Source organism: Puma concolor, chromosome D3 (genome assembly GCF_028749965.1).
Source record: "Puma concolor isolate L17-30 chromosome D3, mPumCon1.1.hap2, whole genome shotgun sequence".
In the NCBI taxonomy this organism is placed as follows: domain Eukaryota; kingdom Metazoa; phylum Chordata; class Mammalia; order Carnivora; family Felidae; genus Puma; species Puma concolor.
Window position 1 is genome coordinate 68,878,184 of NC_141678.1, and position 18,247 is coordinate 68,896,430.

An 18,247-nucleotide genomic window follows, 5' to 3' on the forward strand; every position below is an offset into this window, starting at 1 on the left:
TAGTTAAAAGGTGGTTGGATGTTTCCAGAGATTGCTCCGCCTCTTTGTCTGCAGCCCAGCACATCAAGAGGCTGGGGTGGCGGTGGAGGGTAGGGGCAGAGGGGGTAAGAACTCTCTTTCCCCACATGTCCTTCCCACCTTCCTTCTACCCCTTCCTCCCCAGCTCCACCTCCTGGCCTTCTAGCTCCATATTCCCCCTTTACCCATCCCCTTTACACCCCCACCCCCACCCCACTCCAGTGGCAGGAATGCTGACATCCCAGCTGGCAACATACATGGGCTTAGCTCCAGGGCATTGCCCCGCTACCCTCTGCCCAGGACATTCTCCAGGATTCTCTGCTTAGCCAGCTCATGACCCACCTTCCTCCTGCCCCAGATCATTCTGGATGCTTCTGGATGTTCTGGGCAGCACTCCTCTGGGTTCAGTCTATGCCCTGTTTACACTGGGGTAAAGCCCAAGCCAGAGCCCACGCAGAAGCTCTTGTCAAAAGGGGGTATAGATGGCATCTTCCTGCCCTCTTCCACTCCAGCCTTGGTGGGTTATGTGGCCACCCCACCTCCTCTGTCCCTAAGTCTTTTATAACACTTATCTCATGCTGCCCCCTACTGGTGGTCACCGCCTTGTCAGTTGAGCTTAGGACGTGTTTCCAAAGAGCTGTTGCTTTCTGGAGGACAGGAACCACAGCAGATTTATTTTCCATGACTCCCAGGGAGGTTGACAGGGCCCAAAACACAAGAGATGCTCGGCAAATATTGAACAAATAAATCCTCTAAATTTTGAGAGTCGCCTTAATGCTGCAGCTGGAAAATGCTGGGGCCGTCACGCTGGGCAGCCCTCACCGTGTCTGGGTCCATAGTCACACCAATGAGAACAGTGATCACTGATCCATCCTGGGCACTGTTCCAAGTGCTGGCCTCGTGTTATTGAAAACTCACCTCAACCTAGGGAGGTAGGAGTGTTATCTTCACCTAGACAGGTGGGGAAACTGGGAGGCACAAAGAAATGAGCAACTTACGTGAGCCTGGGTCAGCTCCAGAGTCTAGGCTCTTAATCCTTCCCTGGGGCAGCAATTAACAGTAGTGGCCGTAAAATACTAACAAAAGAGTAACAGTAATGCTAGTAAGATAGTTGTAAACAGGACTAGTACTGGCAGAAGTAGTCCTCGTGGAACTAATATATTTACCTTATTACTTACCTTACTATACTTGCATGCCATTATTACCCATATTTACCATCAAACATAGTATGTAAATATGGATATATACATGGGTGTGCCTGCGTGTGCATGTGTGTATATCAGCTACATTAATTTCATCCTCCTACCACCCCATGATGTTATACACTGCTAATGATCTCCATTTGACAAGTGGGAAAACCGAGGTCCGGAGAGGTTAAGTGACTTGCGTAGGGTCGCCCAGTTAGTAAGGGACGTAACTGGGGTTCCAGCCTGGCAGTCTGATTCCAGAGTCTGCACCTTAAGTATGCAGAAGACATGGGTGCTCGATGGCGAGTTGGGGTCAGCGTCTCTGGCCTGATGGTATGTCTGCCCACAGAGGGCGTAAAGCCAAAGCATCGGTATCTGAGTGGGCTTGTTGGACTGGCCCAGAGTCAGGCCAAGGAGGGAGAAGTCCCTGTTGCGGGCCTGTGTGACCTCAAGAAAGTTGCTTGGTCTTTCTGTTCACGCATCGCCCCTTTGGTGTAATGGGGCAAGATGATGAGGTTTTGCAGGAGCTGTGACGGGTTTTGGGGTATTCATCAACAAGGAGCTTATTAGCGTCTTTGCCTGGAAGGGTCGAGGGGAAATCTGGTACCTCTGTCACCTCCCTGGGGGGTCGGATGTCACCTTAGTGCCCCCTGCCTCTGGACTGCTCCCAGAATGCCCGCTTGCACGAAGTCCTTTGTTCTGCAGGCAGGGCCCGTGTTGCCAGGCCTGGGGAAGGAAAGCATGTTTCTCCAGAGCTGTTTGCTCTGGGTGGGGCAGGCTGATCCTACAGGCCTGGAGGTGGCAGGGCCGGGTGTCTCCTGGCCATCCCTGCCCTTCCTGCTCGGCGGGCTGGGGTAGGATGCGTGAACGTGCCGACTCCTCAATGCCTTTCTGTCTTTTCTGGCCCAGGTGTGGAAAAGGGAAGCTAGAAGACGGGGACGGGATCAACCTGAATGACATTGAGAAGGTCCTCCCGGCCTGGCAGGTAGGTGCAGGAGGAGAGTCTCCAACCTTCCAGCCAGGTCCCAATCTTCAGCCTGGGCACAGCCTGGGCACCCGCTTAGCCCCTTCCTCCAGCAGGGTGTAACTGGATGTACTGCGGTGGGAGGGAGGCAGGGGTGGGTGCCTGACGAGGCCCAGAGCGTCCCATCGTGATGTGTGTGTGGTGGCATGCTCTCTGCACTGGTGGCGGGCCTGACATCCCCCAGAGGTGAAATGGGGCCATGCTGTGGCAACTCGGCGCACTTGTCCAAGTTTTTTGTCCCTTGACCTGAAATCTCTGCCGGTGTGGCCTCCCGCGGTGTGTTCCTGGGACGGGCAGGGCTGCTGGGATTGCCAGTGTGGTTGGGGCTATTTTTAGGCTTTTGAAAAGTGGAGATGTCCTGCCAGCCTCCAGGTGTCTGCTGTGCTTGCTGATTTTGTCATCGACTGGGCTCCTCTTCCTGGATCGAGCCTGGCTCCGGGACAGTAGGATTCACTCAGCAAAGAGATAGCAAATCTGGGTCTCGAGATGCTTCTGGTGCTGGTCTTTGGGCAGAAACAGTGGGAATCTAGCTGCATCCGAGTATGGGGGTGGGGTCTGCCACAGCAGAGTGAGAGTCGCCCTCCTAGGTGACAGAGCCTGCCTGGTCAGGGACCTGCCACCACACTCACCACGTCACCCTGTCCTTTTCTCTACTGAACCTCATGCCATTTCATCTGCTCTCATGGCTCACCAAACTCTGCCTATTTTTTTTTTTTTTTAAGTCTTCTCTGTGTGTTTCATTTTGGATACTTTCTATTGCTGTGTCTTCAAGTTCACTAGTCTTTTCTTGCAAAGTCCAACCCTACTGTCAATCACATCCAGTGTATTTTTATTTCGGATGTTGTCTTGTTCATGTCTAGAAGTTCAGTTTGGATCTTTTTTTCCTCTCTCTTCTTCATGTTCCTGCTTTCCCCTATCTCCTTGAGCATATAGAATCGATTTAGAATGACTTTTTTAAGGTCTTTCTCTACTAATTCGGTCACTCATGTCATTTCAGTGTCTACTTCTATTAATTGATTTTTTTCTCTAGATATAGGTCATATTTTTCTTTGCATGCCTGGTGATTTTATGTCAGATACCAGGTATTAGGAATTTTACATTGTTGGGTGCCTGAGTTTTGTTAGTATCCATTTAAATATTTTGGGCATTGTTCTGGAACACAGTTAAGTTACTTCAGAACAGTTTGATCTTTTCACAGCTTGCTTTTAAAGCCTTTGTTAGGTGGGGAGCCTTTAGTCTGGGACACATTTTGATCCACTACTGAGTCAATACCCTTCTGAGATTGCTACTGAGAACCTTGTATATTAGGAGGTGTTTCTACCTCATCTGCTGGGAACTATTTCTAGCCTTGTATGATCTCAGGGGATGGTTCCATCTATTCCTTTCAGAAGGTTTTCTACTGGCTCTGGAAGTTTCCTCGTACACATGCACAAATCAGTGCTCAGCCAAAGACTCAAGGGTCTGTGGATTTCTGGATTTCTCTTCTCTGGTGTCCTGCCTTGCAAATTCTCGTTGTCTCAGACTCCCTGAATTTTAAACTCTATCCCCTTAACTCATTGAGACCACTAGGCTCTCTATGTGTTAAGACTGGAAACCCTCTTTCAGGCACCAGGCTGGGACATGCATAGGGTTCACCTCATTACAAAGGGAAATGTGGTGGCTTAATGGTGGAGAAACCTGGAAGAGCCTAATTTGACCCTATGGTGAGGTCAACATCATTAGTGACAGGTTGGGTAGGCACCACGTGCTGTCTGATGTGCCGCATGGAGAAAACCCGACACCCTTTCTGGGGTTTTCCTGCCGAGAAAGCACAGCCTGAGTCTGGTCATAAGGAAACAAATGTAGGGATCATTCCCTAAAACTTGGATAGGAAAGACAGGAAAAGACTGTGGAATCTTCCAGGTTGGAGGGGACTAAACAGACAGACTACATGCAATATGTGTTCTTCGCTGAGATCCTGGACCAGAAGACTTTGTTGGATGGTTAGGGAATGTGAATGGGGTCTGTGGGTGGGGCGGTAGTGTTACCTGGGCATCAGCGTCCTGACTTGAAGGGCTGTATGATGGTTATATAGGCAAGTGCCCTTGTGTTGGGGAAATACACACTAGAGTACTTGAGGGATATGGAGCTTCATGTCTGCAGCCTGTCCTCGAATGTTTTGAAAAAGAAAAAAAATAATGAGTATGTAGATGCATAGCTGTGATGAAGGGCAAACGTGGTGAGTAGTAAGTCTGGGAATCTGAATGAGGAGCGGAGGGAAATTCTTTGTACTGTCCTCACAACTGTCCTGTACATTTGAGAGACAAAAGAATCCATATCCTCAGCCACGGTGTGTAGGTCAAATAGCTATAGGGGCGCCTGGGTGACTCAGTGGGTTAAGCACCTGACCTCAGCTCAGGTCACGATCTCGCGGTTTGTGTGTTCGAGCCCCATATCGGACTCTGTGCTGACAGCCTGGAGCCTGGAGCCTGCTTCGGATTCGGTGTCCCTCTCTCTGCCCCTCCCCCGATCATGCTCTGTTTCTCTCTCAAAAATCAATAAACGTTAAAAAGTTAAAAAAAAAAATTACCACTGCTAATGTAAAGCTAGCTTTGGTGCAAAAGATAAAAGGGTAAAGTACTCAGTAATTACTATTACTGCTCCATTCCTAAATGTTTACGGCATTCATTATTGAGAGGGAGACTATATTTGAGAGACACAGATCCAGGGGAGGATCCCGATTCCCCCTGCCCTAGGTGAGGTGCTGAGCCCTCGATGGCCTTTGAGCCAGCAGCCTGTGGCATCCTGGCTGGAAAGGTAACAGGTCTGACCATTTTTTTCCTATTTGATGCCTGTCCCCTCGCTCCCTGGGGAGCAGAGCAAAGCAGAGGGCCTTTCGTTCCTGCTCAGAGGGCAAGGAGGGCTGGGCCCGTGGCTAGCAGGGGAGGCAGCAGAGCTCAGGGGTTAAGGGTTAGTGTCTGGACCCCAGACACGGACCTTAGAGAATCCTGGCCCTGCCATGGACTAACCAAGGAATCGAGCTAGTTACTTACCCTCACTCTGCCTCGGTTTCCCCCTGTGCCAAATGAAGATAATGACAGGATCCACCTCATGGGGTTGTTGCAGAAGATTGAGTACCTGAGTTCATGTGAAGCTTTGGGAAAAATACCTGGTGCATAGTAGGTGCTCCCTCCCAGGGAGAGGGGGCGGATCCCCGTACCGCATCCCCACCCTGTGTACCTTTCCTAAGTGGCATCCTGGGTTGTGGTGGTGCAGAAAGATTGCACTAGAAGTCGGGAGGATCAAGCTGTGGACCTCTGCCCCAGAAGCGCTGCTAAGCATGGGGAGTGGTGGTGGGGAGACTGGAGAAGCAGGCTCAGGGGCCACTACTTAGACTCGCCCAGAACTGCTCTGCCGGCATCTCTAACCCAGTCTACTGGGAATGGTTTCTCTTGAGGAAACGGTTCTACTCCTTGACAAATTGTGAAAATCCTCAGGCCAGGGTTCCCCTCAGGTTTCACGTTCTAGGCTTTCTCTCTTCCAGGAGCGGTACATCAGCAGGCACTCCTAGTTCTCGAGGGCTACGTGTGACACTTCAGCTCTTAGGGGCTGCTGGTGGTGGAAGCCTTCACCCCTTGCCTGTCTCCGTTTTCAGTGTGGAGCCACACAGCAGTAGCTCTCTGATTCTCGCATGCACACGTGCCACTTTGAGTCAGCTTTGTGCCCAGAAAACCGTCAGCAGCGTAAGTCTCTACACCCACGGCTATTGAACCTTGACCGCACATCAGATTCACCTAGGAAGCTTTTACATCCACAGCCTTCTGGCCCTACCTAGACCCACTGCATGAATTATCTACTGCTGCATAGTAAATAGCTCAACATCTAGCAGCTTAAAAAACACACACGGAGGGGCGCCCGGCTGGCTCCGTTGGTTAAGTGTCCAACTTCCGCTGAGGTCATGCTCTCATGGTTCATGGGTTCGAATCCCGAGTCAGACTCTGTGCTCAGAGCCTGGAGCCTGCTTTGGATTCCTTGCCTTCCGCTCTCTCTGCCCCTCGCCCTTCACCCGCTCGCACTCTGTCTCTCTCTCTTTCAAAAAATAAACACTAAAGAATTAAAACACACACACACACACACACACACACACACACTGATTACCACAACATACTTTCAGAGGGCCAGGGACCTGGGAGGAGCTTGGCTGGGGTTCTGGCTCAGGGTCTCTCCTGGACTTGTAGTCAGGCTGATGGCCAGGGTTGCAGCCATCTGAAGGCTTGACTGCGGCTGGAGGGCCTCCTTCCATCCTGGCCCCCTCACACGGCTCCTTCACTTCCACCTTGGTTGTTGGCAAAAGGCTTCAGTTCCTTGCCACGTGGACCTCTTCATAAACTGCTTGAGTGTCCTCACACCCTGACAGCTGGCTTCCTCCAAAGCAAGTGATCTGAGAGAAAGAGAGAGAGAGAGAGAGAGAACGAGAACAGGTGAGAAAGGCGAGCATCCAACACAGAAGTCCCGATCTTTTATAACGTAATCTCGGAAGTGACGTGCTATCCCTCTGCCACATGCTATATGTCGGTTGCACACACCGGTGCAGAAGGGACCACACAAAGGTGTGACTATCAGGGGCCAGGGATCATTGCAGCTGGTGACCACGTCCACTGAATCATACCCAGGAATCTGTATTTTTTTTAGAGCATCACAGCACACTCTGCACTCTTATCAGAATTATCAATAAGAGTTGAAATCCTAGTTATGGCTGACAATGCTCATGACTTGACCTCTTCTTGGGTGTTTGTATTTCATACGGGTACCGTTAGGACAAGGCTGACAGGCTTCCTGATCCCCAAACAGAGCTCTGGTGGTAGAATCTGAGGCCCTCGGAGTGCACATTGGGATGACTTCTCTGAGTTTTCCTAGTGTTCTTCAAAGCCCCTCACAAACAGAGCCGACTGGTTGAGTTGTCCATCTTTGGGTTCTGAGGGTCAGCTAACCCAGCTATTGGCATTTGGGGTGGGACAAATCTTAACTGGATGAAACTGTCCAACGCAATGTAGGATACTCAGTGTTCCTAGCCCCAGACGCTGAATGCTCGTCACTGGGGAGGGGTGACCAACCATGGTGATCACCAAAAATATTTCCAAATACACCAAGAGATGCTGTGCACCCAGTGGGAGACCACTGAAGGGGAGAGAAAGCCCACCCATAGCCTGAGGACCCCCAGACCTCCCACAGAGGCTTGGGCCTGAGCAGAGATGAGTGGGCTACATACATTGTTTTTGACAAAAGTCAGTTTGAGTAGTAGAAGGAAACCTACATTAGGTACCCTCATGCAGTTAACCTCAGCCGCAGTTCAGTAGTGAACCTCAGTAGTTAACCTTATCTGAAGTTCCGCTTTCCTCGGTCCGTTACCCGGGGTCAGCTTCGGCCAGGAGCAAATGATGCTCCTTCTGCTGTGTGGTCAGGAGGTCAGTGGTGGCCTATCACTCCGTCACAGCACCTGTGTCATTTGTGTCGCTTCATGTCACCACGCAGGGGTCTTATCACCACCTGTCCTCAGAGGGAGGGTGAGTACAGGACAGTGACATAAGTTGAGAGAGACCCCACATTCACATAACTTTATTACAGATACGGGGTTTTTTTTTTAAGTTTTAGAAAATATTTTTATGTATTTTTGAGACACAGAGAGACAGAGCATGGGCAGGGGAGGGGCAGAGAGAGAGGGAAACAGACTCTGAAGCAGGCTCCAGGTTCTGAGCTGTCAGCACAGAGCCTGAGGCGGGGCTCGATCTCACAGACTGTGAGATCATGACCTGAGCTGAAGTCGGACGCTCTACCGGCTGAGCCACCCAGGCGCCCGTTTTTGTTTTTTTTTTTAATGTTTATTTTTGAAGGAGAGGGGGACGGAGTGTGAGTGGGGAGGGGCAGAGAGAGAGAGACACACACACAGAATCTGAAACAGGCTCCAGGCTCTGAGCTGTCAGCACAGAGCCCGACGTGAGGCTCGAACTCACAAACCACAAGATCATGACCTGAGCCAAAGTCGGACGTTCAACCGACTGAGCCACCCAGGTGCCCCTATTACAGATATTGTTATAATCATTCTATCTTGTTGTTGTTGCTACTCTTTTACTGTGCCTCATTTGCAAATTAAACTTTATCATAGCGTGTATGCCCAGGAAAAAATTTGTGTGTGTGTGTGTGTGTGTGTGTGTGTGTGTGTGTGTGTGTGTGTGGTTCAGTACTCTCTGAGGTTTCAAGGCTTTATAAGTCGTCATTGGGATCTTGGAATGTATCCCTGGTGGATGAGAGGGGACTACTTTCTTGCCTCCCCGCCTCACCAGGAGGAAAACAGAATAAAGGGAGAGACTGGCCTGCAGATCACTGCCTACCTGGCCTCCATTTCCTCCACCCCACAAAAGGAGAAGCATTAGACCTGCAGCCCGCTGTCTCCTCAGCATCTCCCCACACGATAGAGGCCCAGGGTACCATCCCTGATCAAACTCCTTGTATTTAGGAGCCTTTGTGATTTGCCCCAGCCCACCTGTGCCTTGCCCAGGTCAGAGTCCTCGTTCCTTGTCGGGGGAAGTCTGGGCTCTCTCCCTGCAGGCTTCACCTCCCTCCTCAGTGCCCCTCCAGGAGTGGTTCCCTGGGACCTGAATGATGGCTGAGCATGGAGCAGAGCACCCCAGTGGTCCCCCGACTTCATGACTGTTGTAGATTTCCAGGGAGCTCCGGCTTCTCTCTCACTGGGAGTTGCACACGGGGTACTTGTCACCATGAGTGGTCTTAGGTAGGAGTGCCTCAGCCAGCTCAGATTCTGACACCTGGGTACCTGGCCAAACTCCCCTCCAGTCAAAGCTGAGGACCCTATCCCTGGTGACCCCACCTGGTTGTATTTCCACAGCGGGACCCTGGGGGACCCCTATTGCTGAGACTTCTGGGGCCGAGCCCCTGGAGGCACCCAAGGACCTGGGAGCAAGGCAGACAGGTGTCCACCTCTTCCGGGTATATTTCTTCACCCATAAAAGTCACTTTGTTGGTTCATAAGGGCCGATGCTGGTGATACGGACTGTCCCTAAGGTCTGCCTCCCTGGAGCGGTGGCTGAGGGGGAGGATGGATCGTAGCATCCACAAACACCTGGCAGCCCCCAGGGAGCTGAGGGTGGCGTTGTTCCCCCACACTTCTGGCTGGGGGAGGGCAGCTGGGGGCTCTGAGTGCAGTGACATGGGTTTGGGGGGTCATCAGTCATCGTTCTAGGTGGTAAAGCCATAGGGCAGGGCAGAAGCTCACACAGTTGGACCTAGAATGGAGTCCTGGGGGGTCCCGCGTGCATTTTGGGGCTCTCCGTTGGGAACTGTGTGAGGGTGGAACGGGGTCAGCTGGCCCGCCATGTTGGCAGTGATGGGGTCACCGCAGCGTGGCCCCAACTCAGGAGTGTCAGGAGGCCATGCAGGGACACCGGCTGCACTGACATCTGCTCCCACTAGGGGACACCAGCGCACCACTCTGGAGGCTCCTCAGTGTGGTTTGCGCTCGCAAGTCCCTTGTCCCAAGCAGCAGAAGGTGTCCTTGCCCTCTTATTGGTGCTCAACATGCACCCATGTCAGAAACGTGACCCAGGCCAATGCTCAGGCCCTTCCTCCCCAGAACAAGGGAGAGGATGAGGGGGTAAAGGAAGTGGTCACACAGAGGTGTAGGGAAGTACCTGTTTGGCCCAAGCGTGCCCCACTCTGAAAAGGCCTGACATTTCTCGGCGGGTCCTCCCCCTCCCCCGCAGGCCCCTGGGGACACAGGCTGCTCCCAGGCAGGCACGCCCCTCAGCCTCCATCAGCCGCCCAGATAGTGAGGGGTGCAGGCAGCATTCCCTCCACACCAGAAATCTTGACCTGGGCCTGCAGGGGAGGTGCCCACTGGCGTGGGCCTTGGGGCCTCACAAAGCCTTGGCTCCTGCCCTTGGAAGAACAGACGCTGGCAGTCTGCACTGAAGGGAAAGGAGCTCTGTAATCCGAGCCAAGTTAAACTTGACTAAGTTCAATGTGAAAAGCAAGGAAATGGACTCCGAATAGGCCCGAGACCACTGCCCAGACAGCGCCCCAAGGCTCCGTCACACCTTGAGCTGTGGTAACGTGCTGAGCAGTTTCTCCTCAGCGGCTCCTCAGGTGACGGAGCACAGGCGACCCCACGGCCTCAGGACCCTGCAGACGTGCTGCCTCCCTGCTCCCCGCGCGGCCCTGGAGGCTTCCATCTTCTACAAAACCCCAGTTGAAAGACCTTGTTCTTGAATTATCCTGCGTCTTGCCCAAGCCTTTCTTGCCATAAGGACATATTGTGATCATTTTTCTCGAATTCTGTCAGACAGACGTGATGTCCACTGCCTTTTGTCCGGCAATAGGAACTACATAAACCCAACTTATTTCCCTGCTTGCCTTCCTGTTAGGAAATTTTGAAACTAAATTCTGTGTCTGTCTGCAGTTAATTATGAGCTCACCGTGACCTGGTCAAGTCCCCTGCTTTGATCCTCTGATGACTGACCCAGTTTAGTAGTAGATAATGTAGAATCCCACCATTATGAGGTCAGCATGGCACACAGCTGAACAATGAACATTTATTTCTACATCAAGTGGGATTTCGGGCCTCGCAGATGTGCCCGAGTTTCTCCCCTACTGAGGGGCCCAGCAGAGCCAGGAAAGGTGAAGAGGGAGTTCAGGCCTCATGAGCGTGTCCAAGGTGATCTCTTTACATAGGACCCAGAGAGGGGACCGACCAGCCAAATTAGGGGACAGTGAGGCTTGGAGGTAAGCACCCCATCCCCCTGCTTGACCCCAAATAAGGGCAAGATGAGAATCTCTCCCACCTCCCTCCCTCTGAGGGGCAAATGAACTTTGAGAATGAAAATCACCGCTCTCCTGAATGACAACCTGGGTTCCCCCACTCCACTGGGCGCCGGGAGGAATAAAAATGGTGGCACATGCAAGAGCAGCCTTGTTCCTCCAGCAGGTGGCGCTGTTGCCGTTTGGAAACAGGGCTGATGGGAAAGGGCCGCCCCACTGGATCGAAGTTGCCGTAGTAGTCCAGTTCCCAGCCCTCCAGATGGGAAGGAGTGACTTTATTGTTCCCTAGAGCTATGCCAGCTCCGTTGCTAAGTCTTCTGGAAACTTCTAGGATATGCTAACTCACAGGCCTAAGGATTATTAAAATAACCCAAGATGCTGAGGAACAGTCATATGAAAGCCAACCCCACTTGGAACTCCCAGACCCGTCATCCTCACCAAGGGCTACTTCATGTCCCCTCCTGGCCCCACCGGAGGTACGGTCTGACTTCATTCACTGGGTCCACCAGTATTGACTGAGCACCTTTCCGGGGACAGGCATTGTCTTAGCCATGAGATGGACTGAGTTTGAGTACAGGGGCCAGCTACCTTTCCAGTGGACTGGGACGCGGAATTCTCCTATTGTCCCCTAGGGAAGTCCAACGACAACCACTGCAAACAGTGCCGAGTGCTTTCCACGCCGTGACAGTGCTGCCTCTTTCTTATCTTGCTTATCCTGACACCACCCTTGGGGAGTGCAGACAAGGTGGTCTCTGGTCAGATGTCACCCTCTCCGTAGGCCTTTGGGACACCTCGCCCTCCCTTCCCCCACACACTTGACCCTTCCGCATTGCACTCATCAGGCATCTGGCGCTGGTGCGTTTGCTTTCTTTATTCTGTGGTCGGCATGGTCCCTCTGGGATGTCAGCTCCGCATGGGCACACACAGGTGCTCATTAAATATTTGGTAAGTGACTGAAAGAGCCCTGACTTGCTCGTGTCCCAGAGGGACTCATCACTACCACCCCCGTCCAGAACCTTGCCTCCTTCCCAGGGGCTCACACGAGTCGAGCACTGCCTGAGTCAGTGTCTGTGTGTATCCTCCCTGAACTCACGTAACTGCCCTGGAAAGCATAGGGCCCACCATCGTCACCATATCACAAATGAGAGAATTGAGGTCAAATACGATGCCCCAAGCCACACGGCTTATAACGGGGGAGCGGAAATTGGAATTCAGGCAGCGCGACTCTTCCGGCACCCCTTTGTAAGGAGTGTCGACAGGGAGGAAGAGGTGCTGGAAAACCATTTTCTATATTCTAGGCGACCTTAGTCACGTACAGCAAGTTAAGGGGGAATGTCATTTCCTTAATAAGCAAGAACAAGAAAATGGATTTCTTTTTTTTTTCCTCTACTGCCGAAGGCACTAAAAATGGAAAGAGAGAGAGAGAAGCCCCACTGACACCTTTGAAAGAGGAAGAGATATGATTTTTGCTTTTTAAAAAAATTTTTTTAATGTTTATTTATTTTTGACAGAGAGAGAGAGAGAGACAGAGCATGAGCAGGGGAGGGGGAGAGAGAGAGAGAGAGAGAGAGAGAGAGACACAGAATCCGAGGCAGGCTCCAGGCTCCAAGCTGTCAGTACAGAGCCCGACGCGGGGCTTGAACTCACCGCGAGATCATGACCTGAGCCGAGGTTGGACGCTCAACCGACTGAGCCACCCAGGTGCCCCTCCTTTTTTTTTTTTTTTTTTTTTAATCAGTTTCCAGTGCCCTCCCCCACAATCCCTGCTGACCCAAGATCCTGCAACAGCTCTCGAGGGGGAGTACTTACCTAGGAGATCCCCTCCCTCTGTCTCTCTGGCCACCTCCCCCCAACTCCCTCCAGGGCTTCCTCCCTCCGGACAAAAATAGGTGCTCGTACAATAAAGGAGGAGACCAGGAGTTCATTCCATGGTTTCCTGTCTGAGGCCGCCAGGTAGCAAGGCCCATTGGGAAAGGGCAACGTGCTCTCTGTGAGGCAAGCCTATTTTTATTTTTGTTGTTTTTGAGTTTTTATAAGAAGTCGCTACTTTGGGGGGTGCAAACTTCTGTTGGTGACAGCGAGGGAAGTTCCTAGGGCGCAGGCCTCGGCCAAGTCTGGAGTGGGTTCCCACGCAGCCTCAGAGGGGCTGGGACTAGAGGCAGCTTTCTGGCTCCAGGGCGTCCAGGCCACAACTGCCTCCCTTACACAACAGCTTTTATTGTCTAGGACCTTCGACAGGGATGGCAAAGCGACGCACAGAGCAAGTGCAGCCCTCCAGCCGGTTTCTGCAAATAAAGTTTTATTGGCACACCGACCACCTGAACGCTCACCGTGGCTGTATTTGCACTACAAAGTAGAGTTGAGTAGTTGCCATGAGACCCTACAGCCTGCAGAGCCTAACATATTTACTGCCTGGCCCTTTACCGAAAAAGTTTGCCGAACACTGATCTAGAACATACACAGCAAAAAAGCCTGAGAGTTGGGGCGCCTGGGTGGCTCAGTCGGTTGAGCGTCCGACTTCGGCTCAGGTCATGATCTCGCGGTTCATGAGTTCGAGCCCTGCATCGGGCTCTGTGCTGACAGCTCGGAGCCTGGAGCCCCTTTCAGATTCTGTGTCCCCCTCTCTCTCCACCCCACCCCACCCCTGCTTGTGCTCTGTCTCTGTCTTTCAAAACATGAATAAACATTAAAAAAAAAAATTTTTTTTTTAAAGGCATGAGAGTTAAAATAGCTGGCACGAATCTTGAAGTTCATTCGTTTCTGTCATCTAGGAGCCTTTCGGTTCCACGTACGGGACGTGGTGAAGTTCACCCAAAGCCATTCTCTCCCGGCTTCTGTTTCTTCAGCTATAAAATGGGATCATACGTCTGTCTGACTTATATTGTCTGTCTGACTTATATTGTCTGACTTATAGCTTATAAGCTATACTGAGGGTCAAAATACAAACCAGGTTATATAATGACAGTCTTTATTAACTGAAAAACTGCTCTACATGTATGACGTGGCCTTACTAAGTGGCACGGTGGGAGCTGGAAGCAAGGACAGAGCTGGTGAGCTGGATAGGCGAGAAACGTGGTCGGGAACCAGCCTACGGTTCCCTTCTGTGATTTGAGGGGCCCACGGGTGGAGGTTCAGTTGAGTTTCCCCAGCTCCTTCTAAGACCAAGCTCTCAGAGAACAACCGTCCGTCTGTGTAGGACTTAGGCCTCACCAGCTGTGCCCACCGCACTCCTCACACCTGCTCTGTTGTTACCACCCCGGACCCAGATTTGCTCCCTCTTCCGTGGCCCCATTCACGCTTCCCCTCCTTCATGAAACCGTCCTTGACGAAGCAGACCAGCCCAGTCCTTGGAGACTTCATGGACAGTTGTGAGGTTCTCTGGTTGTTTCTTGCCTCTCCCCGTGTTTGTGCTTCCTGGAGGAGGCAGACCTCAAACTGGGCCTTGGTGGGTGGCCAGGGAGGCCCTGTAGAGACTAAAGAAAAGGTATGGCATTCAGGGCTGCAGAAGTAAGTGAGAAATGGTTCAGAAGCAGTAGAGGCCATGGAGAATGGGGCGTCCAGGCATCTTGAAGGGACATTTCTGTAAGTAGAGAGACCTATTGGTGCAGGTCCTTGCGACCTTGGGACTTGACCAAGTAGAGACTCAATTGAATGTTCTTGAGCAGCAAAACGCATGCTAGAAGGAGGATTTAGGAAGCCAAGGGCTAGGGCCTGACCAGTCCTTCTGTTCCCTTCCTGGGATCCACAGGGAATTCCTAGGTTGCATACATCTTTCCTCAGTGACCAGGAAAGGAAATTTTGTTACTTTGTTAGGACAGGCCAGTGTCCCTTAATAGCAGGACTTGCCCCACTAGAGAGGTCATCTGGTCCATGTCCTGCTTTGGGCCAGACCATGTCCAGAATCCTTTGCTGAGCGCCAGAGGGCTTGATCCGTCAGGTGGGAGGGAGCGCTTGGGGTGGGGGTGGCGGGACCAAGTGAGGCCAGACTGAACACTGCCTCTGCCAGGGCCACGGCTGGGCCCAGGCCATCTCACAAAGAAAAAGAGCCGCCCCGCCCAGCCCTGCTAGGGAATGGCGTGGGATTGGGACGTGGAGGCCAGTAGAGGTTCCACGTGCCCAGAGCTGTGAGCAGGCGCTGAGCTGGCCTACAGGGCTCTGGCTACTGATGCCCAGAGACAGGGTCACCCTCCTGCACACACCCACCCACCCACCAATGATGCAACAGCCCTGCCAGGAGAGGCTCCAAAACACAAGATAAGCAGCATCACCCCACCTGCAGCTCAGCCGTCCATTCCAGGGCTGGCTTAACATCCCTGGCCGTCTTGGTGATGCCCTGGTGACTTGGGCCAGTCCTGGTTAAACCAGGCTGCATTCTGGTCCAGCACCTTTCCTCCTCTGTCCTTGGCCCGTGCGAGGAGCAGCTGAGACTAGAGGAAGAGGAAGGTGTTGCTAAGGGTGTGAAGCATCCATTATTCCTTTATTAGCCAGTGTGCCATTTCTGGTCGCGTTCCCCTTCCTGGCGGCAGTGAGCTTGGGGGCGGAGAAGCCCAGTTATTTTCGTTTGCCCCAGCTTCTCACTGGGAGTAGTCAGAGGCCACAGGCAGAGGGGGTGGGGGCGGACAGGACTACGTGCTCTCCAGCAGGCGTTTGTGAATGGGCCCCAGCTCCCAGGCCACCCGATGGCAGGCAGCCCCCCCCAGGACGCGCTGACTCTCACTGGCTGGACGTCGTCATTTCTAGCATTGCAATGGCCAGGCAGGAGGAAGCTTTCTTCTGGCCCAAGAACAATACCAGGGTCAGCCCGGGGACCTCCCTCCTACACCCTCTTCCTTCCATTGTGAGCTGCTGCACAATCCCAGGCTACTCGGCTCTGCATGGACTAGGGGAGGGAGGACTTGCCCAGGAGAGATTAGCAACGTGTGTGACACCCCCAGTCATCTGCCTCCACTTTCCAGACCAGGCCAGGGTTCTGGAGGCTGCGGATGGACAGACGGGCCAAGCATGTGTAAAAGTGGCTGTCAAGTCCCCGTGCTTGGCAAGGGGCTCTTCGCAGGGTGAGGCCACTGGCTGGAGGGCTCTAGTCCCCCCACCCCCATCCCCATTGAATCCTAGCATGTCAGGGCTGGAAAGGCCTACTTAGACCTTCTGTCCATCACCCCATTATACAGGCAAGGAAAGGCAGAGCCAGAAAGATAAAGGTTTTGCCAAACTTATTGCCCTGCTTAAAAATTCCTCATTGATTCCCCAGGCCTATGGGCAAACCCCAGACTTTCCTTTGCCCCTGGTGCCTGCCTGCCTTCCAGGCTTCTCTCCAGTGACTCCCCAGCTTGTGCTTTAATTTAGCCTTGTGACTAATTAACAGGCGCTCGATCCAGCAGCACTGGTCCCCTGCCTTAAGGTGCTCCCCGCTTCATCTGCCTGCCTGCCACGTCCCTGTTCTTCAAAGACTATCTGAATGAAGGCCACCTCCTCTGTGCACCCCTCCCTGATAAACATCTCCTCGTTGATTCACCTGGTCTTCTCCAGCACTTAATATAGACCCTCCTTGTCACTGGTGTGCCTGTGTGTCTCCCATGTTTTCCTACCACACACCCTCCTGATCCTGAAGCCTGAAAACATCTTATTTGCCTTTGCAACCCTTAGGACAGTGGTTCTCAAAATGTGGTCCTCAGACCAGCAGCATTTGTATCATCTGCGAACTTGCCAGGGATGCAAATTCTCGGGCCTCCCTTTTCTTCCACTGAACTGGAACGTCTGGGGGTGGGGCCCGGCGATCTGTATTTTACCATCCCTCCAGGTGACTTGGACGCCTCTTCCAGCTTGAGAACCAATGCCTTCTTGCAGGCAGTTGGCTCATAACTATTTCTTCTTCTTCTTCTTCTTCTTCTTCTTCTTCTTCTTCTTCTCTCTCTCTCTCTCTCTCTCTCTCTTTTTAATTGAGATCTATTTGACGTGCAACAATTTGTACAACAAGTTTTACAGAAACTGGAAGTTTAAGGTGTGTGACGTATTGATTTTATACATTTATATTGTAATTTATATTGTTAGGGTAACACCACCTCCCTGGCATCACCTGGTTAGCCTTTCTTCTAGTGTTGGAAGCAGTTGAGATCTAACCTCCTAGCAAGTTTAATGTTTATAGTAAAGATTCGGTGTCCTTCTTCATAATTTCTTGACAGTTTCGTGAGTAATTGACATCACCCAATCCTTTCGATTTGCTGCCAAAACTTATGGCAGCTTATTTGTTCTTTATCACTATTTTCTCCAATGAGGGACAAAAAAAAAAAAAAAAAAAAAATCTTGCCCTCTTTGACAACCAAGGATATGGATTTGCAAAGGGTTGAGTGATTCAAGAATGACAGTCCCCTAGATTCCAGCGCCTGGTCCTATCCCTGGCCATACCCCTGATGGATGACCTGTTGGCCCCAACAGCCCTGAGTGAGCCCCTTCATGTTGGGGGGGCTCATTGCCTTCCTACCTATCGAAGGTAGAAACCTCAGGGGACCTGCTTAGGAACACTGCACACTTGGCCGGTGGTCAAAAGCCATCCATCACCTGGGGTGGAGATGTGGGGGCAGCCTGTGTTCAGAGATGGATAGAAAGCCCTGGGCTGATCGTTCTGTCTCTTCTCTTCGGGTCTCATTGCAGATTTGCTACCCCAGTGTGTTGGGTGGTGGCTGATGTTGAAAGGAATTTGTCCCTGAGCTCAGAGACTCTGTCTGCCACAGGCAGTGACCCTGACGCATTCTTGGTGGCAGGAGGAAGCTGACCTGGGGATAAAACAACAAACACTAACTTCTGCCTACAAAGGGAGTAATCAAACGTCGCTATTAAATAGACTATAAATAATTACAGTAATGTAGTTGCAGGTCTAGTTAAACAGACTATGGGAAGGCTAAATATTGAGATCGTGTCCGGAAAACAGTCCTGGCCTTTCCCTCTGAGGTTCAGTGTTCTAACTTTTGGAGCAGAGGGTTGAGGAGGACAGAAAGCGGACCCAGAGACAGGTGATCATGTCCTGCTCCTGAACCTTATCATCCCACTTCCTGTGAAGTAGGAGTGGAGGCTTCTGGACCACCCTTCTGGACCCAACCCTATACCCCCGTACCCTTACCCACTTGCTTTATCCCACTTTCTGCATAATTTTCATATATTTTTTTTTTCCTTGATGGTTTGGAGAACAAGTTGTGGACCTGGTGCCATTTAC

The 18,247-nt window shown here is 51.9% G+C and overlaps 1 protein-coding gene across 9 annotated transcripts in view; it reads left to right on the forward strand.

Annotated features, from left to right (window-relative positions):
* The window catches only part of CTIF (cap binding complex dependent translation initiation factor), a 297,040-nt gene that overhangs the window by 116,293 nt on the left and 162,500 nt on the right, over positions 1-18,247 (forward strand). For all 9 annotated transcript variants that reach the window (XM_086682924.1, XM_086682923.1, XM_086682930.1 and 6 more), the window contains one exon: positions 2,115-2,190. In XM_086682924.1, coding sequence (XP_086539050.1) covers positions 2,115-2,190 — 76 coding nt within the window. The remainder of the gene's footprint in view (positions 1-2,114; positions 2,191-18,247) is intronic.